The sequence below is a fragment of the Chionomys nivalis genome, chromosome 22 (genome assembly GCF_950005125.1).
Source record: "Chionomys nivalis chromosome 22, mChiNiv1.1, whole genome shotgun sequence".
Taxonomy (NCBI): Eukaryota; Metazoa; Chordata; class Mammalia; order Rodentia; family Cricetidae; genus Chionomys; species Chionomys nivalis.
Genome location: NC_080107.1, coordinates 39,427,062 through 39,452,663, shown reverse-complemented (window position 1 = coordinate 39,452,663; position 25,602 = coordinate 39,427,062). Strand labels below are relative to the sequence as shown.

Genomic DNA, 25,602 nt, shown 5'->3' with positions numbered 1-25,602 from the left:
GTTATTTTGAGAGGGTTTCACTGTATAACTCTGGCTGGCCTGGAACTTGCTATATAGACCAGGGTGGCTTTGAACTCATAGAGGTTTACCTGTCTCTGCCCTCTTGAGTGTTGTGATTAAAATTTATGCCTCTATATACCAGGTGTATTTTTTAAAATTATGCATATATGTGTGTGACTGTGTATGGTTATGTGTACTTGAGTGTCTAGAAGAGGGCATGGATTCCACTGGAACTGGACTTAGAGCAGCAGTTAGTGGACTTAAAGCCACTTCCTGGGATGCTGGGAACTGAACTCCAGTCCTCTGGAAGAACAGCACGTGCTCTTAACTCCACCCTTTCTGTGCTTTTTTGTCAGTGTCAGACACTTGAAATACTTAAAAAGAGTTAAAGTTTTTTTTTAAAGTAAATGAAAAGAAAATAATGCATATCAAAGCAATTTGCTGTAATAAGAGTCAAAGCATTTCAGATTTCTAACTATTTGATTTGAGGATGCCCCTGATTGATGCCTAATGTCTTTTTCTTCCCCTCCAGCAGGCAGTTCTGGCCAAGCAAGAGACCAAGCAGGATTGCTGCATGAAAACTGAGCTACTAAGGGAAGGTAAGGGCTACTTCACCCAACAGGAGGGGACTTTGCTGCTTGCATTTTTTATTTTTTCCCCCAGTTTGTTCGTTTTTTAATTATGTGTAGTGTTCTGCCTGCATATATGCCTGTAGCCCAGAAGAGGGCACTAGATCTCATTACAGACAGTTATAGGCTACCATGTGGTTGCTGGGAATTGAACTTAGGCCCTCTGGAAGAGCAGCCAGTGCTTTTAACTGCTGAGCTATCTCTCCAGTCTCACATATACTCTTTTTTTTTTTTTTTTTCTCCCTCCAAGACAGGGTTTCTCTGTAGCTTTGGAGGCTGTCCTGGAACTAGCCCTTTTGTAGACCACACTGACTCAAACTCACAGAGATTTACCTGTCTCTGCCTCCCAAGTGATGGGATTAAAGGCAGGCGCCAGCACTGCCTGGTGCCCCACATATACTCTTATTATCTCTCCTAGCCTTTTGACTTTCTTGGAATTTACCTAGGATTGCAGTGTACTTTTTTTAATCTCTCATTCCTGAATAGATAGGTATTAACACACACACACACACACACACACATACACACATGCTTGCAAAAGATCTACCAGAGAAGGAAAAATATTAACAAAGTATAGAAATCAAATATCTTGTGTATCCTGTTTTAAAAGTGCAGCCGGAAAATAAAAAGTGTGTAATCACACTAACAGTTGTAGCGTCTTTATTTATGACACTGGACCATCCACCCAGGCCCTATATGATAACACGTGGGTAAACAAACTGTCATACACATGTAGGTTAATAGTGTGGTCCATGCAGCAGCATGGATATAGTGTAAGTATATTTTTTGAAATGAAAAAACCCAGGTCTCAAGGGCTTTTTTTTTCTTTGAAGATTTATTTATTAATCATGTACAGTATTCTGCCTGCATGTATCCCTGCCTCCCAGAAGAGGGCGCCAGATCTCATTATGATGGTTGTCAGCCACCTCTGAGCCATCTCTCCAGCCCTCAAGGACTTGAGACAGGTTTTCTCTGTGTAGCCCTGGCTGTCCTGGAACTCACTCTGTAGACCAGGCTGGCCTTGAACTCAAATATCCGAATGCCTCTGCCTCCTGTGCTGGGATTAAAAGCGTGTGCCACCACTGCTCGGCTATGTGTCTCCCATTTATAGAACCTTGGAAGACATAGTTGAGGTTTCAGTAGGTTTAGTGTGGAATGTTGAGGGTGACATCAGGAGGAAATCTAGGTATGGGGCTTGGAAGATGGCTCAGTGGTTGCTTTTCCAGAGAACTGGAGTTTGGTTCCAAGCACCCATGTCAGGTGGCTCACAATATCTTCAACTGTAGCTCCAAGGGATCTAACACCTTCTCCATCTCTTACACACACATAAGTTTTCTTCTGTTTTTGGTTTGCATGATAGGCTTTTTTCATACGTTGCCATTGAACTTGTCTACACAGTAGTAAGTTTTAGCCTTATTTACTCTTTAGTGTCAATCTTTTATGGTGTTTTTCTGTGAGTGGACTGTCCTGGTATTTCTGTTGCTATAATAAAACATACTAACAAAAAACAAGGGAGGAAATTCCAGGTTATTGACTATCATTTTGCAGAAGTCAGGGCAGGAACTCAAGCTGTCATATCACTTTTACAACCAAGAACAGAGAGAAATGAACACATATCTCCTGCCTGATTGTTTGCTCTCAACTGGCTTTCTCTAGCATAGTCCAGTGCCCAGTCCATGAAATGATGTTACCTATGTTTGGCTGGGTTTTCCTAATATCAATTAAAAATTAAGACAGTCCTACACAGACATGCCTATAGGCCAACCTGATCTAGATGCTTCTTTATTTAAGACTTTCTTCCTGGGCTGGGGAAATGGCTCAGCTGATAAAGGCTAGGCTTACAATCAAAACTCTGAGTCTCTTCCCCTGTGATTCTAGATTGCATCAAGGTGGCATTTAAAACTCTCCAGCACAATGATTAATCTTCTCAGCCCTTCTCATCTGACTGACATATTTGAAGGTTGTCATATATTATAATCCTAATTTAGTAGTTTTTTCCTGAGAAGTTTGAAGATGTTTCACTGATTTTGCCTTATATATGGTTTAATCTGAAATACGTATCTGTATTTATCTTTTTCTTTGTATGTGATATATCACTTTTTCATATTGCTTTTCCCTTTCTTCTCTTCTCCCCATTCTGTTTTCTTTTTTGTTGTGTTTGAGATAGCTATGAACTTTGAGTACAAATCATGCAGGACTTCTACATTTGACAGGCTGGCTAAGGCTTGCAAGTTGGACTGCAGTGTATCCTAGGCTGCACCCAAACAGGCCTGTGGAAAATGTACCTTTGTCCTCATTGCTCTGCCTCTACTGTTCATGCTGTGGATTTAGGCTAGGTCATATGATTCTTCTCTGTAGGAAGCTTGTTTTCCTTGCCTTTGCTATTCATTTGCTATTCATTTTTGAAAGTTTACTCTTTTTTGTGGAGATATGCCCATTTCTGCCTTCCAAGTGCTAGGGGATTAAAGGTGTGTGCCACCACTGTCCAAACGTCCTGAAACTCTTTATGTACACCAGACTGTCCTTAGCTTCCTGAGGTGCTAGGATTAAATATATACACCACCATGCCTGGCTTTCTTCTTATATTTTTAAGTTAATGTTGGTATAGAGAAGTGGCATTCTTTTTGTAGGGTTTTTCTTTTTTTCTTTGTTTTGGTAATTCTTGGTATCAACCCAGGCAATTATGCATTCTGGACAAGTACTGTGCCACCGAGCTACGTTCAACCATGCCGCTTAATTCTGAAAATAGTGGTCTGACTTTGTGCTTGTGTCTTGATGAGATAAGGTGACAGCATCCTGTCTCTTCATTACTGCCTTTGCTCTTCTTTCTCTTATCTGGTGCTGCTGTTACTCAATCATTTCTTTATGTGCCAAACTTTAGAAGCATTAATGGGTAAATCTGCTATTTCTGTTGACTTGGAATTAAAAAACGTGTTGGACAAAGTATACATTGACTCCAGAATTTGCTGTATAACCTCCAAGTTAAGGAAAGTTTTTACATACTTAGTTTTGCTAAGGACTTAAAAAGTTACTAAAGGCTGGTTGTTCATTCAGAAAGGACACATTGCATAGGTTTCTCCCCGGCCTTCTGAGAGGAATAGGAAAGGCAGTTTCTGCTGTTTTAGAATGTGTATTCTTAGGAAGGGCAGGCAGCTAATATGACAAATGGTAAGTCCTGTGTGTTCGGTGATAGGCACAGAGAAAAGGAGAGCTGAGGGCCGGGTGTCGAGCTTTGCACCCACTAGAGTGGCCTCCTACCCCCAGGGCTGCTTCAGCCCCTTGGAATTCCTACTTTCTTGGTCATGATAGAATAGCCAAAGGAGTTTGGACTTCTTAGAGAAGACATATAGGCCAAAAATATACTTAATGTGATCCCCTTCCCTCCAGCTTTTCTTTGGACTTCTGTGATACTGCTTTTGAAGCAACTCCTTAAAAAAGTGATTTTCAGTTATGAATGTGTATCTAAGTATGAACGTGTGGGCGTGCGTACAGGTGACTTCAGAGTCCAGAAGAGGGAAGTGACTTCTGTTAGGTCTTCTGTCCCCACCCCTAGTAAGTTTCTTTGCCAACTCAGAAGGCCATATCAAGCTGAATTGGAAAAGTATAATAACAGGCTTATTTGAGCAAAGCAACTCCTGGGTGTTTTTGCCTGTCCCAGAGACTGAGGCTAGAGAAGTCATACCCTTGAACTAAAGCAGGAAGACTTTATAGGTTGTAGATGAGGGTGGTGACATGTGTGCCACAAACTGGATTTGTGCCTAAGTCTGGTTAAAAGTTGAGCAGATGGACAGGGATTTGGACTGCTGATGGCAGCAGGGGAGGAAGTTGCAGCAGTCCAGTTCTAAGAATTTGAAACTGGGCTTTTTGGCCCAGTTTTCTTTGGAGACTGAGTTTGTAGAGTTGAGAGAGAGAGAGACCCAGAGGTTCCAGTCCAACAGATCCCTTGGACTTGGAGTTAAAAGTGGTTAGGAACTGCCTAGTGTGCATATTGCGAATGTAAACCAAATTAGGTACTCTGTAAGAACAGTAAGTGCTCTTAATCCCTGAACTTCCTTCTCCCTTTAAATCTCCAACAAACAGTCTTTTTAAAAATTAGGCTGACTTCTCAAACTTTACCAAAAGTTAATATTTTAAGAAATAAATCAGCATTTCATTTATTAAGTATTGGTTTCTATAGGATATAAATAATTTTTATAGGCAGGTGTGGGTTTTTTTTTTTTTTTGGTGTGGAATCTTGAACCCAGGGCCTTGCACATGTTAGGCAAGAGTTTCCCACTTAGCTACATGCTAACACTGTAGACAATTTTGTAGCATATTTGTAGACAAATATCTTGGCCAAATAAATTGTAATTTATGGTGATAGTTATGGATTGATGGATGGGTGCTGGCCACTGTGACACTCCTTTCTTTGTTTACAGATACACCTATGGCTGCTGATGAAGGTTCCACGGAGAAACAGACAGGAGAGACTCCCATGGCTACAGATGGAGAAACCAATGGTTCTTGTGAAAAGAGCAGTGACACCAGCCATCCAAATGCACCCAAACATACTCAGGAGAACACAAGAGCTAGCCCACAGGAAGGTACCAACAGAGCATCTCGGGTGGCCGAAAATGGACTTTCAGAAAGAGACATAGAAGTGGGAAAGCAAAACCATGTCACAACTGACGACTTCATGCAGACTTCTGTCATTGGCAGCAATGGATATTTTTTAAATAAACCAGCCCTGCAGGGGCAGCCCTTGAGGACTCCCAGCACTCTAGCCTCCTCGCTTCCTGGTCATGCAGCAAAAACTCTTCCTGGAGGGGCCAGTAAATGCAGGACTCCAAGTGCACTTCCTCAGACACCAACCACAGCTCCTGCTGTGCCTGGGGAAGGGAGTGCAGACACAGAGGACAGGAAGCCTACAGCCTCGGGCACTGATGTCCGGGTTCACAGGGCACGCAAGACCATGCCGAAGTCCATCCTGGGCCTGGTAATTTTATATCTTCTTTTCTGTCTTAATCCTCCTTTGCATTAATGAAAACAAATAGGTTTTCATGTAACAAAGGGAAAAACTAATTAATGACAGTGGTCATCAGTAGTCACTCCAGATATATGAACAACCAACTCAGATGATACCACATCAGCCCTGCTTTCAGTGTTTTTCCTGAAGGCTTCTTTTTGCTCTGAAGATGGGTCAGGCTTTTTCAAGGAAACTGTCGTCGTCGCCTCCCCCCCCCCCGTTTCTCTGTGTAGTCCTGGCTGCTCAATCTGTAGACCAGGTTAACCTCGACCTCACAGAGATCTTGCTTCCTCTGCCTTTCTGAGTGCTGTGATTACGGGATTAAAAGGCGTGTGTCACCATTGCCTGTCAGAAAACTTATTTTTTTTCTGACATTTCTGGAAGGTTCTGAAAGTGATCTTCAGGGTTACTGAGAGCAAGATGAGCTCTGTACTTAGCATTGACAGAAAGTAGTACTTCCCTATAATACTCAGCCGGCTGAACTTGGTCTCAGTCTTTCTTTCTTTCTTTCTTTCTTTCTTTCTTTCTTTCTTTCTTTCTTTCTTTCTTTCTTTCTTTCTTTCTTTCTTTCTTTCGTTTTGGTTTTTCGAGACAGGGTTTCTCTGTGTTTTGGAGCCTGTCCTGGAACTAGCTCTTGTAGACCAGGCTGGTCTCGAACTCACAGAGATCCGCCTGCCTCTGCCTCCCAAGTTCTGGGATTAAAGGCATGCGCCGCCACCGCCCGGCTCAGTCTGTTTTTCTTTGCATGTATTTGATGCATGTTTTCAAAATGTCTGCAGTTCTGTTACTTTTGATGTGGATTTAGCTTTGCTGGATTCCACATTCATGATCATACTCCCTTGTGATTTCTAGTGCCTTTCGTGTGCATACTGCTGTTTTCTCTGTAGCCTTTAGGATTTCATTCTGGAACCTTTCCCCAAGACTGTCAGTCTGTGGGTTTGCCATGTCAGCTCCAGAAACATGTAATGATGTGTGGCTATTAATTTCCCTCTCATAGAATCCCTTGTCTGTGAGCACAGTACTGTGAATTTTGTGTCCTTCTATAGGTGTACCTTGCCTGGTACCTATTTCCTGCTCTATGCTTTAACCCTTTTCATTCTGGTCTTTATGTTGATGTTTTAAATTTTTATTTTTTTGGTTTTTTTCGAGATAGGGTTTCTCTGTAGCTTTGGTGCCTGTCCCGGAACTAGCTCTTGTAGACCAGGCTGGCCTCGAACTCCCAGAGATCCGCCTGCCTCTGCCTCCCGAGTGCTGGGATTAAAGGCGTGCGCCACCACCGCCCGGCTTGTTGTTTTCTTTGAGACAGGGTTGGTTTTTCTGTGTATCCCTGGCCATCCTGGAACTTGCTCTTGTAGACCATGCTGGTCTCAAAACTTACAGAGATACACCTGCCTCTGCCTACCTCATACTGGGAAAATAGGTGTTTTAAAAATTTTATTAAAATAATTACGTATTTATGTTTTGGTTTGAGCTAGGGTCTCACTTAGCCCAGGTAGGACTTAGACTTATATTCCTGATATTCCTGCTCCTACCATATAGATTGTGGAATTGTGCATGTGTGCCACCATGCCTAAATCATAGTTCATCTTATCCAATACAATAGACTGATCATGAGACTAGGGAGATGCCTCCGTGAGCAAAGTGCTTGCTGAGGAAGTATGAACACCCTAGTTTAAACCCCTAGCATCGACAGAACACCTGCATGCACCACAGAATCACATGCCTGTAATTCTAGTTCCACTAGTGCAGAAGAGACCTGGGGTGTGCTGGCCTAGTTGAATCAGTAAGCTCCAGGTTATGTTGAAAGACACTGTCTCAAAAAAATCATGTGGAAAGTGATTGGGGAATAAGTTCTATTGTTATTAACCTTTGCCTTTTAGACTGTAAACAGATTTTTCTTTGGGCCAGTAGCTCACAAATAATGGCATGGAGACTTATAAGAGTTTGGCTTTAGCTTAGGCTTGTTCTTAACTAGTTCTGATATCTTAACTCATTTCTATTACTCATTTTTACGTTTTACCATGTGGCTTTTTATCTTTCATTCTATATGCCTGGCTCCCTCTGTCTCGTTGGTGCTCCTCTGTGCCTCAGTTATCTCCTCCTACTTCCTCTCTCTGTCCAGAAGTCTTATTTATACCTTTTGCTAGCTATTAGCTGTTTAGCTCTTTATTAAACCAATCATGGCAAAAATCTTTTTTTTGTTTTGTTTTTGTTTTTTGTTTTTCGAGACAGGGTTTCTCTGTAGCTTTGGAGCCTGTCCTAGAACTAGCTCTTGTAGACCAGGTTGGCCTTGAACTCACAGAGATCCACCTGCCTCTGCCTCCTGAGATCTGGGATTAAAGGCGTGCACCACCACTGCCTGGCAATGGCAATATATCTTCATACAATGTGTAAATATCCCACAACAGTAGACAGACAGACAGACAGACACACACACACACTAGATAAAGATGGATGGATAGATAGATGGATGGATGGGTATAGAAAGCTACTATAATTGTTTTACAATCTCTTAGGAATCTAATTCCTCAGGAGTTTTGTTTAAATGTAGCTGCTCTTTCTCATGTTTGTTTTTCCAAGAGTGCTTGTTTTTATCTTTGTGGTGCTGGTTCTGATTGCCCAAGTGCCATGTGTGGATCTGTAGTCGCTACGTTGGGTATAGGGTGGAGCTGCTTGTCATCATTTGCATCACAGCTATCAGATGTTTTGTCTTCTTGTCAGGCATTTATATGGGTTCAACTTAATGGAACATGGACTGGTCACTTGTGTAGTAGGGAGCTGCGGGCCTCTTCCCACAGCCTGGCTCGTGGCTGCCTGGCTAGCTTATGCCCCAAAATAACGACACACAAACTGTATTCTTTTAAACACTGCTTGGCCCATTAGCTCTAGCCCTTACTGGCTAATTCTCATATCCCGATCAACCCATCTCTAATAATCTGTGTAGCATGTCTGACCTGGCGGCTTGCTTCATCGCTTCTGGCCCTGAGAGGAGCTGCCCTGCATCTGAGCTCACTTCCTCTTCCTCCCAGCATTCTATTCTGTTTACTCCACCCACCTAAAGGCTGGCCAATCAAATGGGCCAAGGCAGTTTCTTTATTAGCCAATGACCTTCCTCCATCATTTCCCCTTTTCTGTTTAAACAAAAAAAAAAAAGGAAGGCTTTAACTTTAACATAGCAAAATTACATATAACGAAACAGTTATCAAGCAAGAATTACAGTTACAATATTTATATCTATTTTATCTTTTATCATAACAACGCAAAACTATAACTATAACTATCTATTTTTCAACTCCATCAAAGACTCCAGAAGAATACAATATTACCTAAGCAAACAAAAAGTAAGCAACTTCTAAACTCTAGAAATGACAGAGACATCTCGCTGCCTGGACAGTCACCCAAAGTTCCTCTGTACCGTTGGGGCATCAATCTTTAGCCTTCAGGCCCATAGTATCCAGCAGACTTTTTCATGAAGCAGGAAATTTTAAAGGCAGTTCAGTCACTATCTGCTGTATCCTACAGAATGTCTCGCAGACTCTTTCATAAATCAGGAACCCCGAAAGATCATCTCACCTTTAGGCAAGTTTAGCAGTCCTCTCTCTGCGGGTTCTTTGTGTCCAGTTTATGCAATAGTCCAGGCAAGAGCAGTTTCTTGTCCAAATGGCTATCAAACTCCATAAGGTGCCTCTTTGATGCCTATCTTCTTCTTGAAGTAGATTGGTGCTGCCAGGAGCAGAGTGTCTCATTGTCATGAAAAACCCTAAGTTATTAAAACATTTAAAATACCATATTCTCTAGCCTTTGAAAGATATGATGAATGCCTATCTGAAATATATGCATGCACATCTAGAAAATCTAACTAACATGACTACAAACTTGACTATTATTGATAATTATCCATTAACAACCTATATACATTACATTTTTAAGTGAACTACACAATCACAATACCTTAATCAATATCAGAAATACATATACATATAATAAAATTGACCTTAAATTAATGTCAGTAAACCAAGATTCATATCAATGCAAATTATTCACATCTATATCATCTCCCCCTTTAAATGTAAAAGAACATTTATAAACAATATATGGGAACATGGGCACAGTTTTTTTTTTCCAAACTGTTTTTTGTTGAATGGGGGCGCTGTTATTTGGGTCTTTTATGGGATAACCTGTCTGCTAGGTTTATCTTAGTTGGCAGTTGAGTGAAGCAATTTTTTAAGGGTGTTTACAGCAACCCTTTAGGAGGGCGTGGTCTATCATACCATATTGGGATCGAAGAAGCAATCCACAGTGTCTCATCCTCTGAAAACAAAAAAAGAAACTCTTTTTTAAAGTATCATATCCTTAGATCCAAAATGTTGTTTTTTTTTTTTTTTTTTTTTTTTAAATTTTTCGAGATTGGGTTTCTCTGTAGCTTTTGGTTCCTGTCCTGGAACTAGCTCTTGTAGACCAGGCTGGACTCGAACTCCCAGAGATCCGCCTGCCTCTGCCTCCCGAGTACTGGGATTAAAGGCATGCGCCACCACCGCCCGGCTTAGATCCAAATTTTGAAGTCAAGATATTTTGAAAATATCTATCTTGGATTAGTTTAGCAACATTTATAAACAAATATCTTTTAGCATTTGTTGCTCCTTTCTCAGCATTTAAACAATTTAAACAGAGCATAATAGCATATAGTATCAAGATTTTTATTGTATTTTTCATCTTTGTGTGGCTTTATTTTAACCTCTATTTTGTTTACTTTTACTTTTATTTTATATTTTTTGTATATCTTTGTCCTGGAATAACTCTTTAGACCAGGTTGTCCTTGAACTCTCAGAGATCCGTCTGTCTCTGCCTCCCAGGCATCGGGATTAAAGGCGTGTGCTACCACAACTTGAAGTCACAGAGGTCAATCTCCCTCTGTCTCCAAGTGTTGGGATTAAAGGTGTGTACTACCACACCCAACTACTCTCTTTCTTCCTTATTTTTTTTTAAGAACTTTAACATTTAGTCTGTATATATTTTTAAGTACACTGTAAATCATTTAAAGGTTTTTTTTTGTCTTTGAATCTCTCTTTACTGTATCTCTCTTTTTTTGACCACACGAGCCTTTAAATTACTGAGCAATATGGCTAGGATTAAAGCCGTGGCTTTGCCGGCTAGTTCCATCCCATTCCTTAGCTTTCCAGCCTCATGGCGGAGGTACCGGCTGTAGCCATGTTTATCACCACAACTCTGTGGTGTTTTAAGGTCCTTGCCAGCAAACAAGCTACAACACTCAAATGCTCTCTCTGTAGCTGACCTCCTGCCTTAAAGAGTCAGAGTTTGCCCTGGCAGGATGGCCCACAAAGCCGGCATTTTAAAACAGTACAACTTTTTTCCTGCTACGGCTGAAAACAAACAATCATGCAGTCAGCTTTTCATCAACACCGTTTAAGTGTTCATGGCAGGACCTCTTAATGAGCTGCGGGTTTTGCAGCTAAAGCTGAGTCAGGAAGCCTCTCTTAGATGAGAGTGCTTGCTTGCCTCTAGCAAGCAGAGCAGACCTGAGAAATTGCTGTTACCAAGAAAACATACTTTATTCTTTCCCAAGCTTTTTCAGGCTTTTTGTAGATTTAGTGCCCCACCTTGGGCGCCATCTGTAGTAGGGAGCTTCGGGCCTCTTCTCACAGCCCGGCTCATGGCTGCCTGGCTAGCTTATGCCCCAAAATAACGACACACAAACTGTATTCTTTTAAACACTGCTTGGCCCATTAGCTCTAGCCCTTACTGGCTAATTCTCATATCCCGATCAACCCATCTCTAATAATCTGTGTAGCATCAGTCTTACCAGGAAAGATTCAGCATGTCTGACCTGGCGGCTTGCTTCATCGCTTCTGGCCCTGAGAGGAGCTGCCCTGCATTTGAACTCACTTCCTCTTCCTCCCAGCATTCTATTCTGTTTATTCCACCCACCTAAAGGCTGGCCAATCAAATGGGCCAAGGCAGTTTCTTTATTAGCCAATGACCTTCCTCCATCACACTTGGCCTGGGGGCCCCCCAATTCCCAGCTTGGCTAGCTTGATAAACCTAAGATTCTGTATGGCCTGACTGTACAGATAGCATGGAGGTCACCTGGCTATTAACCGCCTCTGCTCCATTCATAAAGTATATGTGACAGCTCCCATATAGATGGGTTCTACTGAATGAGAAACAATGATCCAGATAAAGGACTAGGGAGGAAGAGTCTAAGATAAACTTAAGAATCTGGGGATCCAGGGGTAGCCTGGCTCTACAGATAGCATAGAAGTCAACAGCAATTAACCACATTCATTTCCAGGCTTCTGGGTAGAAAACAAGTTATATATCTCTTTCTTTGAAGAGACATTCCTGGTTTTCCTAGTGCATCTGTGAGCACAAGGACCTTTCCTTTCTACAGCTGCTCTTCCAGAGGGCCCTAGCATCTCTTTATCAGGGGCTCCCAGCCATTTGTTACTTTAACTCCATGGACTCTGATACCTCTGGTGCTTCAGGCACTTGCATTGATTTCTACATATTCACATGCAGCCCTAATACACGTACATATAATTAATTATAAATCTTTACAAAAAAATAGGGTAGCTGGACGTGGTGGTGTATACATTTAATCCTCGCGCTCAGGATGCCTTAGTGGGTGGATGTGAGGTGGATGTATCACTGGAGGACAGCTAGTAATATATAGAGAGACCTTGCCACAAAACACGAAAATCAGAAAGCACCCTAGAAAGAGAGGGTAATGAAAGATGAATGTGCTCAGAATACATTGTGTACATGTATGAAAATACCATAATCCTACTATTGTGTGTAGTTAAAGTATGCTAATAGTAAAAGGAAAACCCTGAGACTTAAAAAATAATTATGGATTAAAATATGCTAACATAAAAATAGACCAAGAAAGTTAAAAGTTTATGATTATCAAGAAGCTTCAAAAATAGTATTTTATTAAAAAAATTTATTTATTATGTATAGTGTTCCACCTGCATGTATGTCTACGCGCCAGAAAAAAGTACCAGATCTCATTACAGATGGTTGTGAGCTACCATGTGTTTGCTGAGAATTGACCACAGGTCCTCTGGAAGAGCAGCCAGTGCTCTTAACTTCTGAACCATCTCTCCAGCACCCCCCCCCAAATAGTATTGAGATATACATGTGCCTTTCCAATCTTCTTATTAGTAATATTTAAAAAGTTTTAGAAATATATTTTATTTAGTTATTTATTCATTTATTGTATATGAGTGAGTGAGTGCAAGTATTGTGTACACAGCGCACACGTGCCATAGCATACATGTGATCTAAGTCAGATGCCAACTTGCAGAACTGTCTCTGTCCTTCCAAATGTGGGTCCTGGGGATTGAATTCAGGTCATCAGGCTTGGTGACAGTTCATGGTTCCTGAGCCATCTTCATTGTTGGAGGTACCTGGTTTCTGGTGTCCTTGCCAGTATTTGTCCTGCTGCTGCTGTGTTTTGGTGGTCTAATGTGCTTGGCATAATTTTACTTGAACTTCTGCACCATGTGATGTGGCTCTTCTCAGTGATGATTTGCAACTCTGTTGTTGATGGAGAAATGCGTTTCACATCTTTTGCCTTTTTATAATAAAGTATTTTGTTAGCTTTAAGATTTCTGTTGCTTCCCTTTTTATCAGTTTTATGTTTGGGACTGTGTTCTTGGTGGCATTTGTGAAAACTCTTTCCTTGACCTAGATTTTTAAAGTTTTCCAGCATCTTTCCTGTCAGAATTCTACATGCTTTGGGAGTATTCTTTTGTTGTCTGCTTTTTCTCTGGATCTCTTTCTGCAACCCACTCCTACATGTTCTAGCTAATTCGATTTAGGTGTGTAGGGGGAGATGCTTCTGTCATTCTGTCATATGGACGATTGTTTCTTGATACTGATGCAATTCGATGTTGAGTTCTGACTGCAATCAGTTGTCATGCTGAGAACTCACGTTCCTGCCCAGTTCTGTCTTGGTAGAATCCTGAGCATTTAATGTTGAAAGGTAGAGGAGAATGTGTGTGTGTGTGTGTGTGTGTGTGTGTGTGTGCGTGTGTGAGAAGGAGGAGACTTCTTTCCTCATATCATATACAAGGGACAACAGGGTGTGTGTGTAGTCTCTTGTTGTATATGGTATGAGGAAGAAGCCACCTCCTTCACCTTCTCCTCTTCCTCTTTTATATATATATATATATATATATATATATATATATATATATATATATATATATATATATAAAGATTGATTTATTTATTTTGTTTTATAGTATTCTGTCTGCATGTATGCCTGCAGGGCCGGAAGAGGGTACCAGATTTCATTAAAGATGGTTGCGAGCCACCATGTGGTTGCTGGGAATTGAACTCAGGACCTCTGGAAGAACAACCAGTGCTCTTAACCTCTGAGCCATCTCTCCAGCCCTTATTTTTATATTTTTGAGACAGGGTCTCTTCATAGCTCTGACTGATCTGGAATTTACTATGTAGACCAGACTGGCCTCAGACTTACAGAGACGCACGTATTTCTGCCTTGCAGAGTACTAGGATTTAATTTCTATGCTACCACATCTGGCCTACTTCAAGTGGATAGCCTGTGTTCTCAGAAACCATATATGCTGGAGAAAGCCTTGTCTTGGAATGTCTTTCATTTTTAGGTTGTTACCTGTTGCACAATAAAATTAAGTTCAAGCTGAATTGTATGTGGCTTAAACTAAAAGATGAAACTATCTCCAAAGCATTGGTGAGTGTGTGGTCATAGACAGAGGAGAGGTTAACTAGTGTCCAAGCAGTTTGGAGTAAAGGCAGGGGCGTTAAGTATTGGGAGTTTGTTATTGGTATTGCAGGAAACTAGACTGAAAACCCTTTCAGGGGATTGTTGGATCATGGGCCTGCCCCTTTAAGACCACTTTCAAGAAACAAGGCAGCCTATGAGGGATCTAGCCTTGCTTTTCTGTAACCCAGTTTCTATCTCCCCTGCAACAAAGTACTAACATGACTCCCTCCCCTCCCTTTACAGCTGCAGCTACACTGCCTTGCCCAAGCTAACCTTGAAATTGGTAGGCTTCTTCTTCTTTTTTTTTTTTTTTTTGGTTTGTTTGTTTGAGATAGGGCTTCTGTGTGTAGCTCAGGACATCCTGGAATTCATTGTGTAGATCAGGCTGTCTTGAACAAGGAGATTTGCCTGCCTCTGCCTCCTGAGTGTTGGGATTAAAGGTGTGCACCACCACTGACTGGCAGATTTTGGTAAGCTTCTTATCTAAGTCCTTCCATGTCACTATTCCTTAGCAGTAAAAGCTATATGTTATCTTAGATCACTCACGCCTTAGGAAAGCTTTGTGGTTCTCCACATACTCCCTCTCTCCTCAGTTGGTATCTGGGATAGAATCATCATTGTACTGGCAAAGGGGAGTTATTGAATGACCTTTTTAAAAGATTTATATATTTATTTATTGTGTATACAGTATTCTGCTTACATTCATGCTTGTGGGCCAAAAGAGGGCACCAGATCTCATTACAAATGGTTGTGAGCCACCATGTGGTTGCTGGGAATTGAACTCAGGACCTTTAGATGAGCAGGCAATGCTCTTAACCACTGGGCCATCTCTCCCGCACCCTGACCTGTTTATTATAGACATATTTAAACTATAAAATCAGCCAGGTGGTGGTGGTGCACACCTTTAGTCCCACCTCTCGGGAGGCAGGGGATCTCTGTGAGTTTGAGGCAAGCCTGGTCTATAAGGAGCTAGTTCCAGGACAGGCTCCAAAGCTACAGAGAAACCCTGTCTCAAAAAGCCAAAAAAAAGCTGTCTCTCATAACGGATTCTTCATCCTGCAGAGGGTGGTAGGGCTGAGTGTTCCGCTCATGTTCTAGAGCTAGGTCCTTCTTTGCTAATAGTTGTACTATGCGGATTTTGGACTTTCTACCTTCCTCCACCATGGCCTGTCTTTTAGTAAATGAGAATTAATGAGAAAAATAATTGATTTTTGGATGCATTTTATTTCAGTCACCATCTGCTACTGAAGTTATTGTAATCACTTGTCTTTGTTTTGAAGCATGCAGCCAGCAAAGACCACAGAGAAGTTCGAGACCATAAGGAACCAAAAGAGGATATCAACAGAAATATTTCTGAATGTGGACGACAGCAGCTTTTACCAACCTTCCCAGCCCTCCACCAGTCGCTACCTCAGAACCAGTGCTACATGGCCACCACAAAGTCCCAGACAGGTAAATACAGTTTTACACACACACACACACACACACACACACACACACACACACACACACACACACACACACACGTTTTGAGCTTGTTTCTGTCCAGGCAGTGTAATGCTGGCCACTTTTGGAGTTGAGTGATGGGCTTGTATGGCTAAGAAGCCCTCTGTCATCAATCTTTATGACTTCTCTTTTGCTTTCCTGACTTGCTTTCAATCTCAAAGTGAACATTTTGTTTCTTACTGAAGTCTTCTGAGATGTAAATTGAAGACTATGAATTTTGTGAGTTGCTGATGGAAACACTAAGGTGTGTTAGGCCATGATACAGAGAATTGTTCTTGGGCTTTATCTTTGTAGCCACCTACTTAACTGTGAAATTCTCTCCTCACTCTTCTGTGCTTACTGTGTGCCTTGTTGGTGGAAGGAGTGAACTAATATTCGATTATTGGGGATTAGGTTCTCTTTATTTTTATTTTATTTTATATTATTTTTATATTATTTTATTTTATTTTTTTTTCGTAGACGGTGTTTTTCTTTGTAGCCCTGGCTGTCCTGCAGCTAGCTATGTGGACCAGCTTGGCTAATGGCATGTTTCCACCACACTTGACTTCTTTATTCATTTTTTACAGTTATGTGTTTGTTTGTGTGTGGATATGTGCACTTGAACAAGGGAGGCCAAGGAGGCCAGAAGAGGGATTGGATCCTCTGGAACAGAATTAGAGGCAGTTTTGAGTTACCTGACCTGGATGCTGGGAATCAAACTCAGATCCTCTGTAAGAACTATACTAACGAAACCATCTTTCCACCCCTGTATTGAGAGTAAATTATTGGAGGTGGGTTAGCACAGGAGACTACGCAGGAGATCTCATAGGTTTCGTTTAAGTCTCTGCATGATTCAGACTCAGCACAGCTTTTTTTTTACTAGTCTGCAGAGCATATGTGCACCTAGTGCTCTTCTAGGAAGTGCGCCATCCCTTCTCTCACGAATCAGTAGTGAATTTTAACTTAGAAAGAGTTTGTTGTCCTGAGTGTTGTTGACATGGAAGGTTTATTTTAGAAATTCTCACCTTGCCACTGCTTTTTATTTCTTTCTTCGTGGCCTTAAAAAAAAAAAAACCCAAATAAAACACACATACACACACACACACACATACATACACTTTCCCCCCCATGTATATATGTTTTGCTTGCATTTATGTCTGTACACCACCACATGTATGCCTGATGCCCATGGAGCTCAGAAGACTGTGTTGGATCCCTTGAAACTTGAGTTACAGGTGATTTTAACAGCTGTGTAAGTGCTGAGGAACCAACTTGGATTTTGTAAGAGCAACAAGTACACTGAAACCCCTGAGTCTTTTTTTTTTTTTTTTTTTCCTTTCTGAGACAAGATTTCTCTGTGTAGCCCTGACTGTCCTGAACTCACTCTGTAGACCACAGTGCCTGCCTCTCTCCGGAGTGCTGGGATCAAAGGTGTGGCCCATCATCACCTGGCCCCTTGAGTCATCTTTTCTAGCCCTCTTTTTTCACTGTTAAGGTATTTTTTCTTCTTTTCCTTCTCTTCTACTCTCCTTTATCTTTTCTTTCTCTCCTTTTAAGCCCTTTTCGTCCTTTCCTCTCCTTTCTCCCCGCTATATACTCAGGCTGATCCTGACGTCTTTTTCCTATGACCTCAGCTTCCTGAGTGTTGAGATAGCAGTCTTGTACCTCTGTGAACAACTAACTGCTACTCTTCACTTTAAAGCAATTTCAGAATTTCAGCAAAGTTGTAGGCATTTTACAAGAGTCCAGTGTATTTTTATATTCTTTGTATTTAAAAGTGTAGTTAGGCTAATCCTTGTGTGTGTGTGTGTATGTATGTATATGTGTGTGTATATATAAATATATTTATTTATTTTTATTTTTTTAACTTTTGAAACACTTTCTTAAGCTGCTAGTTACAGACTTGGACCTCAGAATATTTATTTGTTTCTCCTGGAAATAGTGGTATACTGTCTATAAAAGTAAGGACATTTTTTGAGTAAGTACTGTGTAGCAAACAATCAGTAAATTAATTTTACTGTGATATTATCTATTCTAGGTGCATTGACCAACTTTTGCCAGTTTTTTATTAATACAAATCAAACAAATCCTAGCCCTGGATCCCACAATCATTTGGTTGCTTTGTCTTGCTTTTTTGTTTTAATCTATAACATTCCCAGCCTTCTTTGTCTTTCCTGACTGTGGGGTGGGAGAGCACAATCTAGATGTTTCATAGAAACTGCCTAATAACTTTGCCCAGTGCTTCTCCGGATCTGGTTTGAGTCATAGGCCAAGCTGTAGGCCTCATTTGGTGACCTTTCGCTGTGTTTGGGCCAAACATAAAGTCACTTTTCCCTACATTGTCCTCAGAGGCTGTACTTCACGTTTGCGCCATTTGGTAGTTTTCTGCTTCAGTTTCTCCCTTTAGTCTACTAGCTACTTTTTTTGATGGAGGAGGTACTTCATTTTTCTTGCCAAGCTATCCTTTTGTATGTGTGTGTAGTCTTCGCTTGTGTGTGTTCATGTGTGGAAGGCAGAAGTTGACATTGGGTTTCCTTCTTAATTGTTCTCTACCTTTTATTTTTTATTTATTTTGGTTTATTTTTTTAATTTTGTTTTATTTATTTTATTTTTTCCAGACAGGGTTTCTCTGTAGCTTTGGAGCCTATCTAGCTCTTGTAGACCAGGCTGGTTTTGAACTCACAGATATCTGCCTGCCTCTTTAAAAATGTTTTATGTAATTATTTATATGTGTATGAGTGTTTTTCCAATATGTATATCTTGCCTATATGCATATAGTGCTCAAGGAGAACAGAAGAGGGCATTGGATCTCAAGGAGCCTGAGTTACAGATGATTGTTAGCTGACTTCTTGTTTCTGGGAACCAAAGTGTATCCTCTGCAGGAGTAACAAGTCCTTTTTAAACACTGAGCCATCTCCCCATTCCTTTACCTTTTTTTTAATTTTTTTATTTTTTTTTATTTTTCGAGACAGGGTTTCTCCGTAGCTTTTGGTTTCTGTCCTGGAACTAGCTCTTGTAGACCAGACTGGCCTCGAACTCACAGAGATCCGCCTGCCTCTGCCTCCCGAGTGCTGGGATTAAAGGCGTGCACCACCACTGCCCGGCTACCTTATTGTTTTTAAGATAATTTTTTTTTTTTTTTTTTTTTTTTTTTTTGTTTATTTATTTATTTATTATGTGTACAGTATTTTGCTTGCAGCACCAGAAGAATTTGTAGTCCCCATGTGGTTGCTGGGAATTGAACTCAGGACCTTTGGAAGAGCAGTCAGTGCTCTTAACCTCTGAGCCATCTCTCCAGCCCTTAAGATAATTTTTTATCCTATGGGAATTACACATCTTGTACATCAATTCTCCTCATTTCCCAGTCCCTCCCTAACTGCCTCTCACCCCTGTAGCATTCTTCCTCCTCCAAAAAAAATTTAAAGTAAAAACACAATAACCCAAAAATCCACTTTGCTACTCCATCTTTCCTGCCTCTTCAACACCTCTTTATTTATCTTAGTGCCATTGGGAGCTGCAGTGTGTCACGCAGTATTCCCTTTTGTCCAGTCAGCCCAACCTGCACATGGTCATTGGCATGAGTTGTCAGCCTGGCTTCTGGTCCATTAATACTGAATGCTCAGTGAAACTTCTCTTGCGTATCCTACTGTTGCTTTGAGTCATTGAGATCCTGTGGCTGTGGTTCTGCATGACAGGTCCCTTCGTGCACTCTGGTAGGTCATTGATGGTTTAGCTGTTGGGGCGTGCCAACTTAGAGCCCTGGATGTGCGTCCAGTGATAGCTAATTTGATCAGTCCAGGCCGCTGGGACTGCCTCTCCTTAGGAGAGGGGCGGAGGCAGCTGTTCTATGCCCATGCCATCATGGGGGTGTGTGTGGAAGTTCTGCTACTAGTGTGGCCAGCAAGGGGCAGGGCCTGCGCATGAAGCCGGATGCATAAAAGGGGCAGGAAATGGGAGTCACATAATCTCAAGATAACTCCAAAAGGTTTTAATTATCATTCTTTATTTTAAGGGAAAAATTTAAGGAACAGGAATGGGAGGTCCAACCTCAAGATGGGGCACTTGGGAACAACAGAGAGAGAGAGAGAAAGAGCTGGGCGGGCTTGCTGTTTAAAAACTGTGTAGCTCAAGCTGACCTCGAACTCCAGATCCACCGGCAACAGAGACAGGTGGATTTGTGTGTTTGAGGCCAGCATGATCTACAAAGTTGAGTTCCAGGATAGGCAGGTGGTGGTGGTCTAAGCCTTTAATCCCAGCTCTTGGGAGGCAGAGGCAGGAGGGTCACGAGTTCAAGGCCAACCGATTGTGGTGGCACAGGCTGGAAGAATTTGCTGGAGGAGGCAAAAGCAGGTGCATCTGGAGTTCGAGGCCAGCCTGGGCTACCCATTTTTTAAACTGCCGGCATGCCTAGCTTTCTTGTTCTGGTGCTCTACACCTTGAGGTTGGACCTCCTGTTCCGTGAGTTTTTCCCTTACAATAAAGAATAAAAATTACAATCTTTTGGAGTTCGTTTTTGCTTGAGATTATTTGACTTGCACTCCACAACCCCCCACCCCCAACGTGTCTAGCAACATGTGAAGGGTGATGCCAGCTAATCACTGTCCTCGGATTTCAAACTCATGGTTCCTGTGGTCCCCTGTCTGCCTTATTTTTGATCTAAAGTCTCTCCCTCAACTTGGAGCTTACTGATTTGGTTAGGCTGACCATCTAGTAAGACCTGAGATCTCCTGTTTTCGTCTCCCCAATACTAGAATTACAGACACACACTGCTGTGTTCATATTTTTACATGGGTGCTGTGGATCCAAACTCAGATATTTAAGGTTGCCTGTAAAGCATTTTTATTGAGCCTCAATCTATTTTTTAAGTATTTGTTTACATATAAGTGGTCTTTCCTTGTAACAAATAACTGAGATAACGAGCTTATAAAAAGAAAGCTTATTTTGGCTCACAGTTTTAAGAGTTTCAGTCGATACTCAGTGATCGCTGTTATTATAGTGGTTAGCTGAATTTGAATCTGCAGTGATACATGGTTGGAGGGTGTGATGAAACAAAATGATTACCTTGTGGGTGGAACTGCAAAAGAAAGAGGGTTCTAGGATCCACTGTCTCATTGGAAGTCATGCCTTCCATGATTTGAAGACCTTAATTAATAGTGCCATACTAGGGACTAAGTCTTTAATAAATGACTTTCGGAGATCTTCAAGATGGAAACTGGAAACTAGGTATTTGGTAGGGCAAGGCCTTTAATTCCAGCACTCAGGAAGCTGAGACAAGATTGCAAGTTCAAGACCAACCTGAGACCTTGTCTCAAAAACAAACCAGAAAGAATCAAACCATAGCAATTTGCAAACTTTCTTATGAATCTTTAGGCTTTATTCTACTATTATCATCATTGTTTCGCTGCTTGAATCACCCTAGGTTTGGCAGTCATGGACACTGTCCAGCTGCATATCCCAGTCTTTGGATTTGACCCACTACTTTCTGAAGACCTTGTGGTTGGACTGGATGCCCAAGGTTCATCTTATTATTTCCATTTGCTGGCCTGCGTTAGTTGTGTGTAAGGAGCTCTTAGTCTTGATTTATATCTTTGTACTTCACACTACTTTTTGGCTCTTTATCTTATTGTTACTTGTTTTTTTTTTTTTGGTTTTTTTTTGGTTTTTCGAGACAGGGTTTCTCTGTGGTTTTGGAGCCTGTCCTGGAACTAGCTCTTGTAGACCAGGCTGGTCTCGAACTCCCAGAGATCCACCTGCCTCTGCCTCCCAAGTGCTGGGATTAAAGGCGTGCGCCACCACCGCCCGGCTTGTTACTTGTTTTGAAGAATTAAATGGGACACTTTTCAGAGTTGTGTAGAGTTATTCTTCTGTATGTAAGGAATGAAGGAATGTTGAATCAGTGTTTCTGTTATGCGCTATGATTTTCCCCCTATGTTAAAATGCTTTCATTATTTTTTGATTAGATCTTTTCAAAACAAGATGCTGTATGTGTTCATCAGTACTTGATTTACTGTTTTGTGTTGTTTCCTTTAGCTTTCCTTCTCTCCCTGTAAGCGGGTGGTTAGACTGTTAGCCTGCACCTTCTGAAGTAGCCTCAAAATGTAGACGTAATGTGCTTCAGCAGTCAACTGACTTGTTTTGATTCTTCAGTTACATATCCTTTCCTAGTCCAAGGAAAGGATTTTCTGTTTCTGTTGCTACTTCAGGGCTAGTACCATTCCCAGGATGGAGAGGTCCGAATTTCTGTTTCTGTGTGTGTGTTTCCCAGAGAGAAGCAAGCCCTGCATTGCCATTAAGACTTATTACCATCATTGGTCCCTGGAATGCAGCAGCTCAACTCTGAGGGTGAGGCTTCTAGGAAGATGCTAGAAGTTAAGGAACCATAGAAGGCAGAAAGGGAGCAACACCTTTGTAAAAGCATGTATACAGATTCAGTGCTGGGACAGTTTCTGTCCTGTTCTGCTTCTTCGGACCTCATCCTTCTGTATGCCTCCTTGTTTGCAGGGGATCAAAGTTGTCTGATTTTAGTTATTAATCTTTAATATTACTATGATGGTTATCACAGAAGACTCTGTTCTTTTCCCTCCTGTTGAACCAGTGAGTTTCGTGTAGGCAGAGAAGATGAACAGATTAGATTCCCTTTGGCTAACAGTGCATTTTGTGCCTGCAGCTGTAGGCAAGCTATCTAAGGGTAGTCCATTTTCATCTCAGGAAGATAAAAGTCCATAGGACTTGTATTTTATGCTTTTATTTTTCACTGTCAGATGTGAAAAATGTTGTGCTGGTCGGAGGGTGGGAACCTTGTGTACCCCATTCAGTGGAGCACAGTCCAGACAATGAGTGGGGGAAAGAAACAAGGGAGATGGCTCAGCGGGTAAAGTGCTCGCCATGCAAGTATAAGCATGGGTGTTCAGATTCCCAGCCCCACAAAAAAGCCAGGTAGGTAACTGCTATAATCCTAACTCTTGAGGATAAAAGGTTTCCAGATGAAGTTAGATTAGCTTCGCTGACTAGCTTTGGGTTCAGCTAGAGTACAATAAATCAAGGAAGACATCTGGCCGCTCCGGTGCTGGGCTTATAGCAGGTTCTGCCAACAGCAGAGACTGACAGTGAGCCCCACAATGACTCATTCCCCTGGATGGCCAGCCAGAAGCACACTGGTGCGCTATGTTGATGACATTATGCTGATTGGACCAAGTGAACAGGAGGTAGCAACCACTTTGGACTTTTTGGCAACACATGCGCTCAACAGAAGATAGGAAACTGCTATCTTTGTGTGGGGCCTGGAACAGGAGAAGGATCTTTAGTAAGTCCAGACTGCTGTACAGGCTGCTCTACCAGATAGGGATGCTCTTTGGAGCCTATGGCAGACTCTTGTAGATGAATCACAGAAGAGACCTTTGGGATTTTAGAGCAAGGCCCTACCTTTGTCAGCAGACAACTATTCTCTCCTTGAAAGACAGCCCTTGGTCTGCTATTGGGCCGTAGTGGAAATTGAGCATTTGACAATGGGCCTCTCAATTACCATACAACCTGAGCAACTCATCATGAGCTGGGTGCTATGTGACTTCACCAAGTCATGAAGTAGGAGGTCGTGTGCCACAGCAGTCTATTATCAAATGGGCCTCAAACAAGTCCTGAAGGCATAGGCAGCAGGTTATGTGAATAAGTTGCCCCACTGCCTATGGTTTCTCCCATTACAATGGTATCTGCTGCCAAGTATGCACCTATAGCCTCATGGGATGTGCCCTGTGATCAATTGAGAAAAATAACAAGGGCCTGGCTTCCTGATGGTTCTTCATGTTATACAGGCGCCATCCAGAAGTGGACAGCTGGAACATTCCAACCCCTTTCTGGGACAGTCTTGAAAAACACTGGCGAAGGGAAATCTTCCCAGTGGACAGAACTTTGGGTAGTATACATACATGGTCACACGTTTTTGTTTCAAAGAAGAAATGTTCAGTTGTGCAATTGTTTTCTAATTCATGGGCTGTGCCTGTGGTGGTTTGAATGAAAATGGCCCCCAAAGGGAGTGACACTATTAGGAGATCTGGTTTGTTGGAATAGGTGTGGCCTTGTTGGAGGAAGTGTGTCACTATGGGGTGGACTTTGAGGTCTCATTTATGCTCAAGCCACACCCAGTGGGTTAGTTTACTTACTGTTGATGTAGAACTCAGTTTCTTCTCCAACACTGTATCTGCCTGAGTCTTGCCACATCATAAGGAGCTAAACCTCTGAAAATGTCAGCATTAAATATTTTTCATTTACAAGAGTTGCCGTGGTCTTGGTTTCTTTTAACAGCAATAAAAACCCTAAAACAGAAGTCAATGGATTGGCTTGATGAGGGACTTAGAAAGGCCATGATTGGAAAATGCTGAGAAAGATATCTGGGGAAGAAGTATGTAGACAGATCTTTCCCAATGGGCAAAGGATGCAAAGATACTCGTGTCCCCTGTAAATGCTCATCAGAAGGTGGCTTCAGCTGAGGAGTTCAATAATCAAGTAGATAGTATGACCCATTCTGTGGACAGTCTCTTTCTTTAGCTGTCCCTATCATTGTCTAGTGGGCCCATGAACAAGTTGGCAGAGATGTGGGTTATGTATGGGCTCAACAACACGGCCTTCCAATTACTAAGGCTGACCTGACTACAGCTGCTGCTGAGTGCCAGATGTACCAGCATCAGATTCCAGCCAGAAACCTGGTGATAGATTATGCGACCCACTGGTTCCACACTATTCTAAGCAGTTACTGATAGAAAGTTATTTTTGATGTCCAGTTATAGCGTCTACTAGGTGCAACCTGGGTTCTCCAGAATGCAGTACATGCTTTGAATCAGCATCCAGTATATGGTATGGTTTTTCCTGTGCATGGGGTTCAGGAATCAAGGGGTGGAAAAGGAAATAATTCTACTCACTACTATCACTCCTAGGAAATTTTCTTACTTCCTGTTTTCACAACCTTAAATTCTGCTGGCCTAGAAGTGTTGGCTACAGTGAGTGAAGTGAGTGCCCCTGCTTCACCAATTTCTATTGAACTGGAAGCTCAGACTTCCCCCAGTGTTTTTGGGTTTCTAATGTCTTTAAGCTAATAGTTTAAAGGAATAACTGTTAGGGGGCATGAAGGATCCAGATTTACTAAGGGAAATTGGATTGCTTCACCACAGTGGAGGTTAAGAAAGATTAAGTGCAGGAGATCCTTTAAGGGCATCTCTTGGTGCTACCATGTTCTGTTATTAAAATCATTGTGAAACTATAGTAACCGAATCCAAGCAGGATACCGAAGAGCACAGAGCCTTCAGGAATGAAGGTGTGGGTCTCTCCTCTAGGAAAAGAGGTGCTTGCTGAGGTTGGAGGGAATACAGAATAGGTTGTAGGAGAATGTGGTCATCAGTACCAGCATCGGCCACATGACCAGTTTCAGAATGAGGATTATAATTAACAGTGTTTCTGTTGTTTCTTGTTAAAAATGTGTTGTACAGATATTTGTTTTCTTTCCTTGATTTCTTAATGATGTAATGTAACATCAATCAGAATGTTAGTGGTTATCATATCACATCTAATCTGGATCTTTGAGGTAGGAAAATCCACCTTTGTCATGGCCACATCTGCTGCTGGTTGTCTATATAAAGGACATTAAAGAAGGAAGCTTTTATTCTTTACTCGCTTGCTCTTGCTCTCATTGGCAAATCCATTTCTTCATTGGCATTAGAGCATAT

General features: G+C 41.7%; 1 protein-coding gene across 4 annotated transcripts in view; it reads left to right on the top strand.

Moving 5' to 3' along the window:
• Ehmt1 (euchromatic histone lysine methyltransferase 1) overlaps positions 1-25,602 on the top strand; it is a 141,039-nt gene that overhangs the window by 41,337 nt on the left and 74,100 nt on the right. For 3 of the 4 annotated variants that reach the window (XM_057754931.1, XM_057754934.1, XM_057754933.1), the window contains exons 2-4: positions 533-599; positions 5,048-5,604; positions 15,685-15,856. In XM_057754931.1, the coding sequence (XP_057610914.1) occupies positions 533-599; positions 5,048-5,604; positions 15,685-15,856 (796 nt within the window). The remainder of the gene's footprint in view (positions 1-532; positions 600-5,047; positions 5,605-15,684; positions 15,857-25,602) is intronic. The other variant, XM_057754932.1, reaches the window with a different exon arrangement.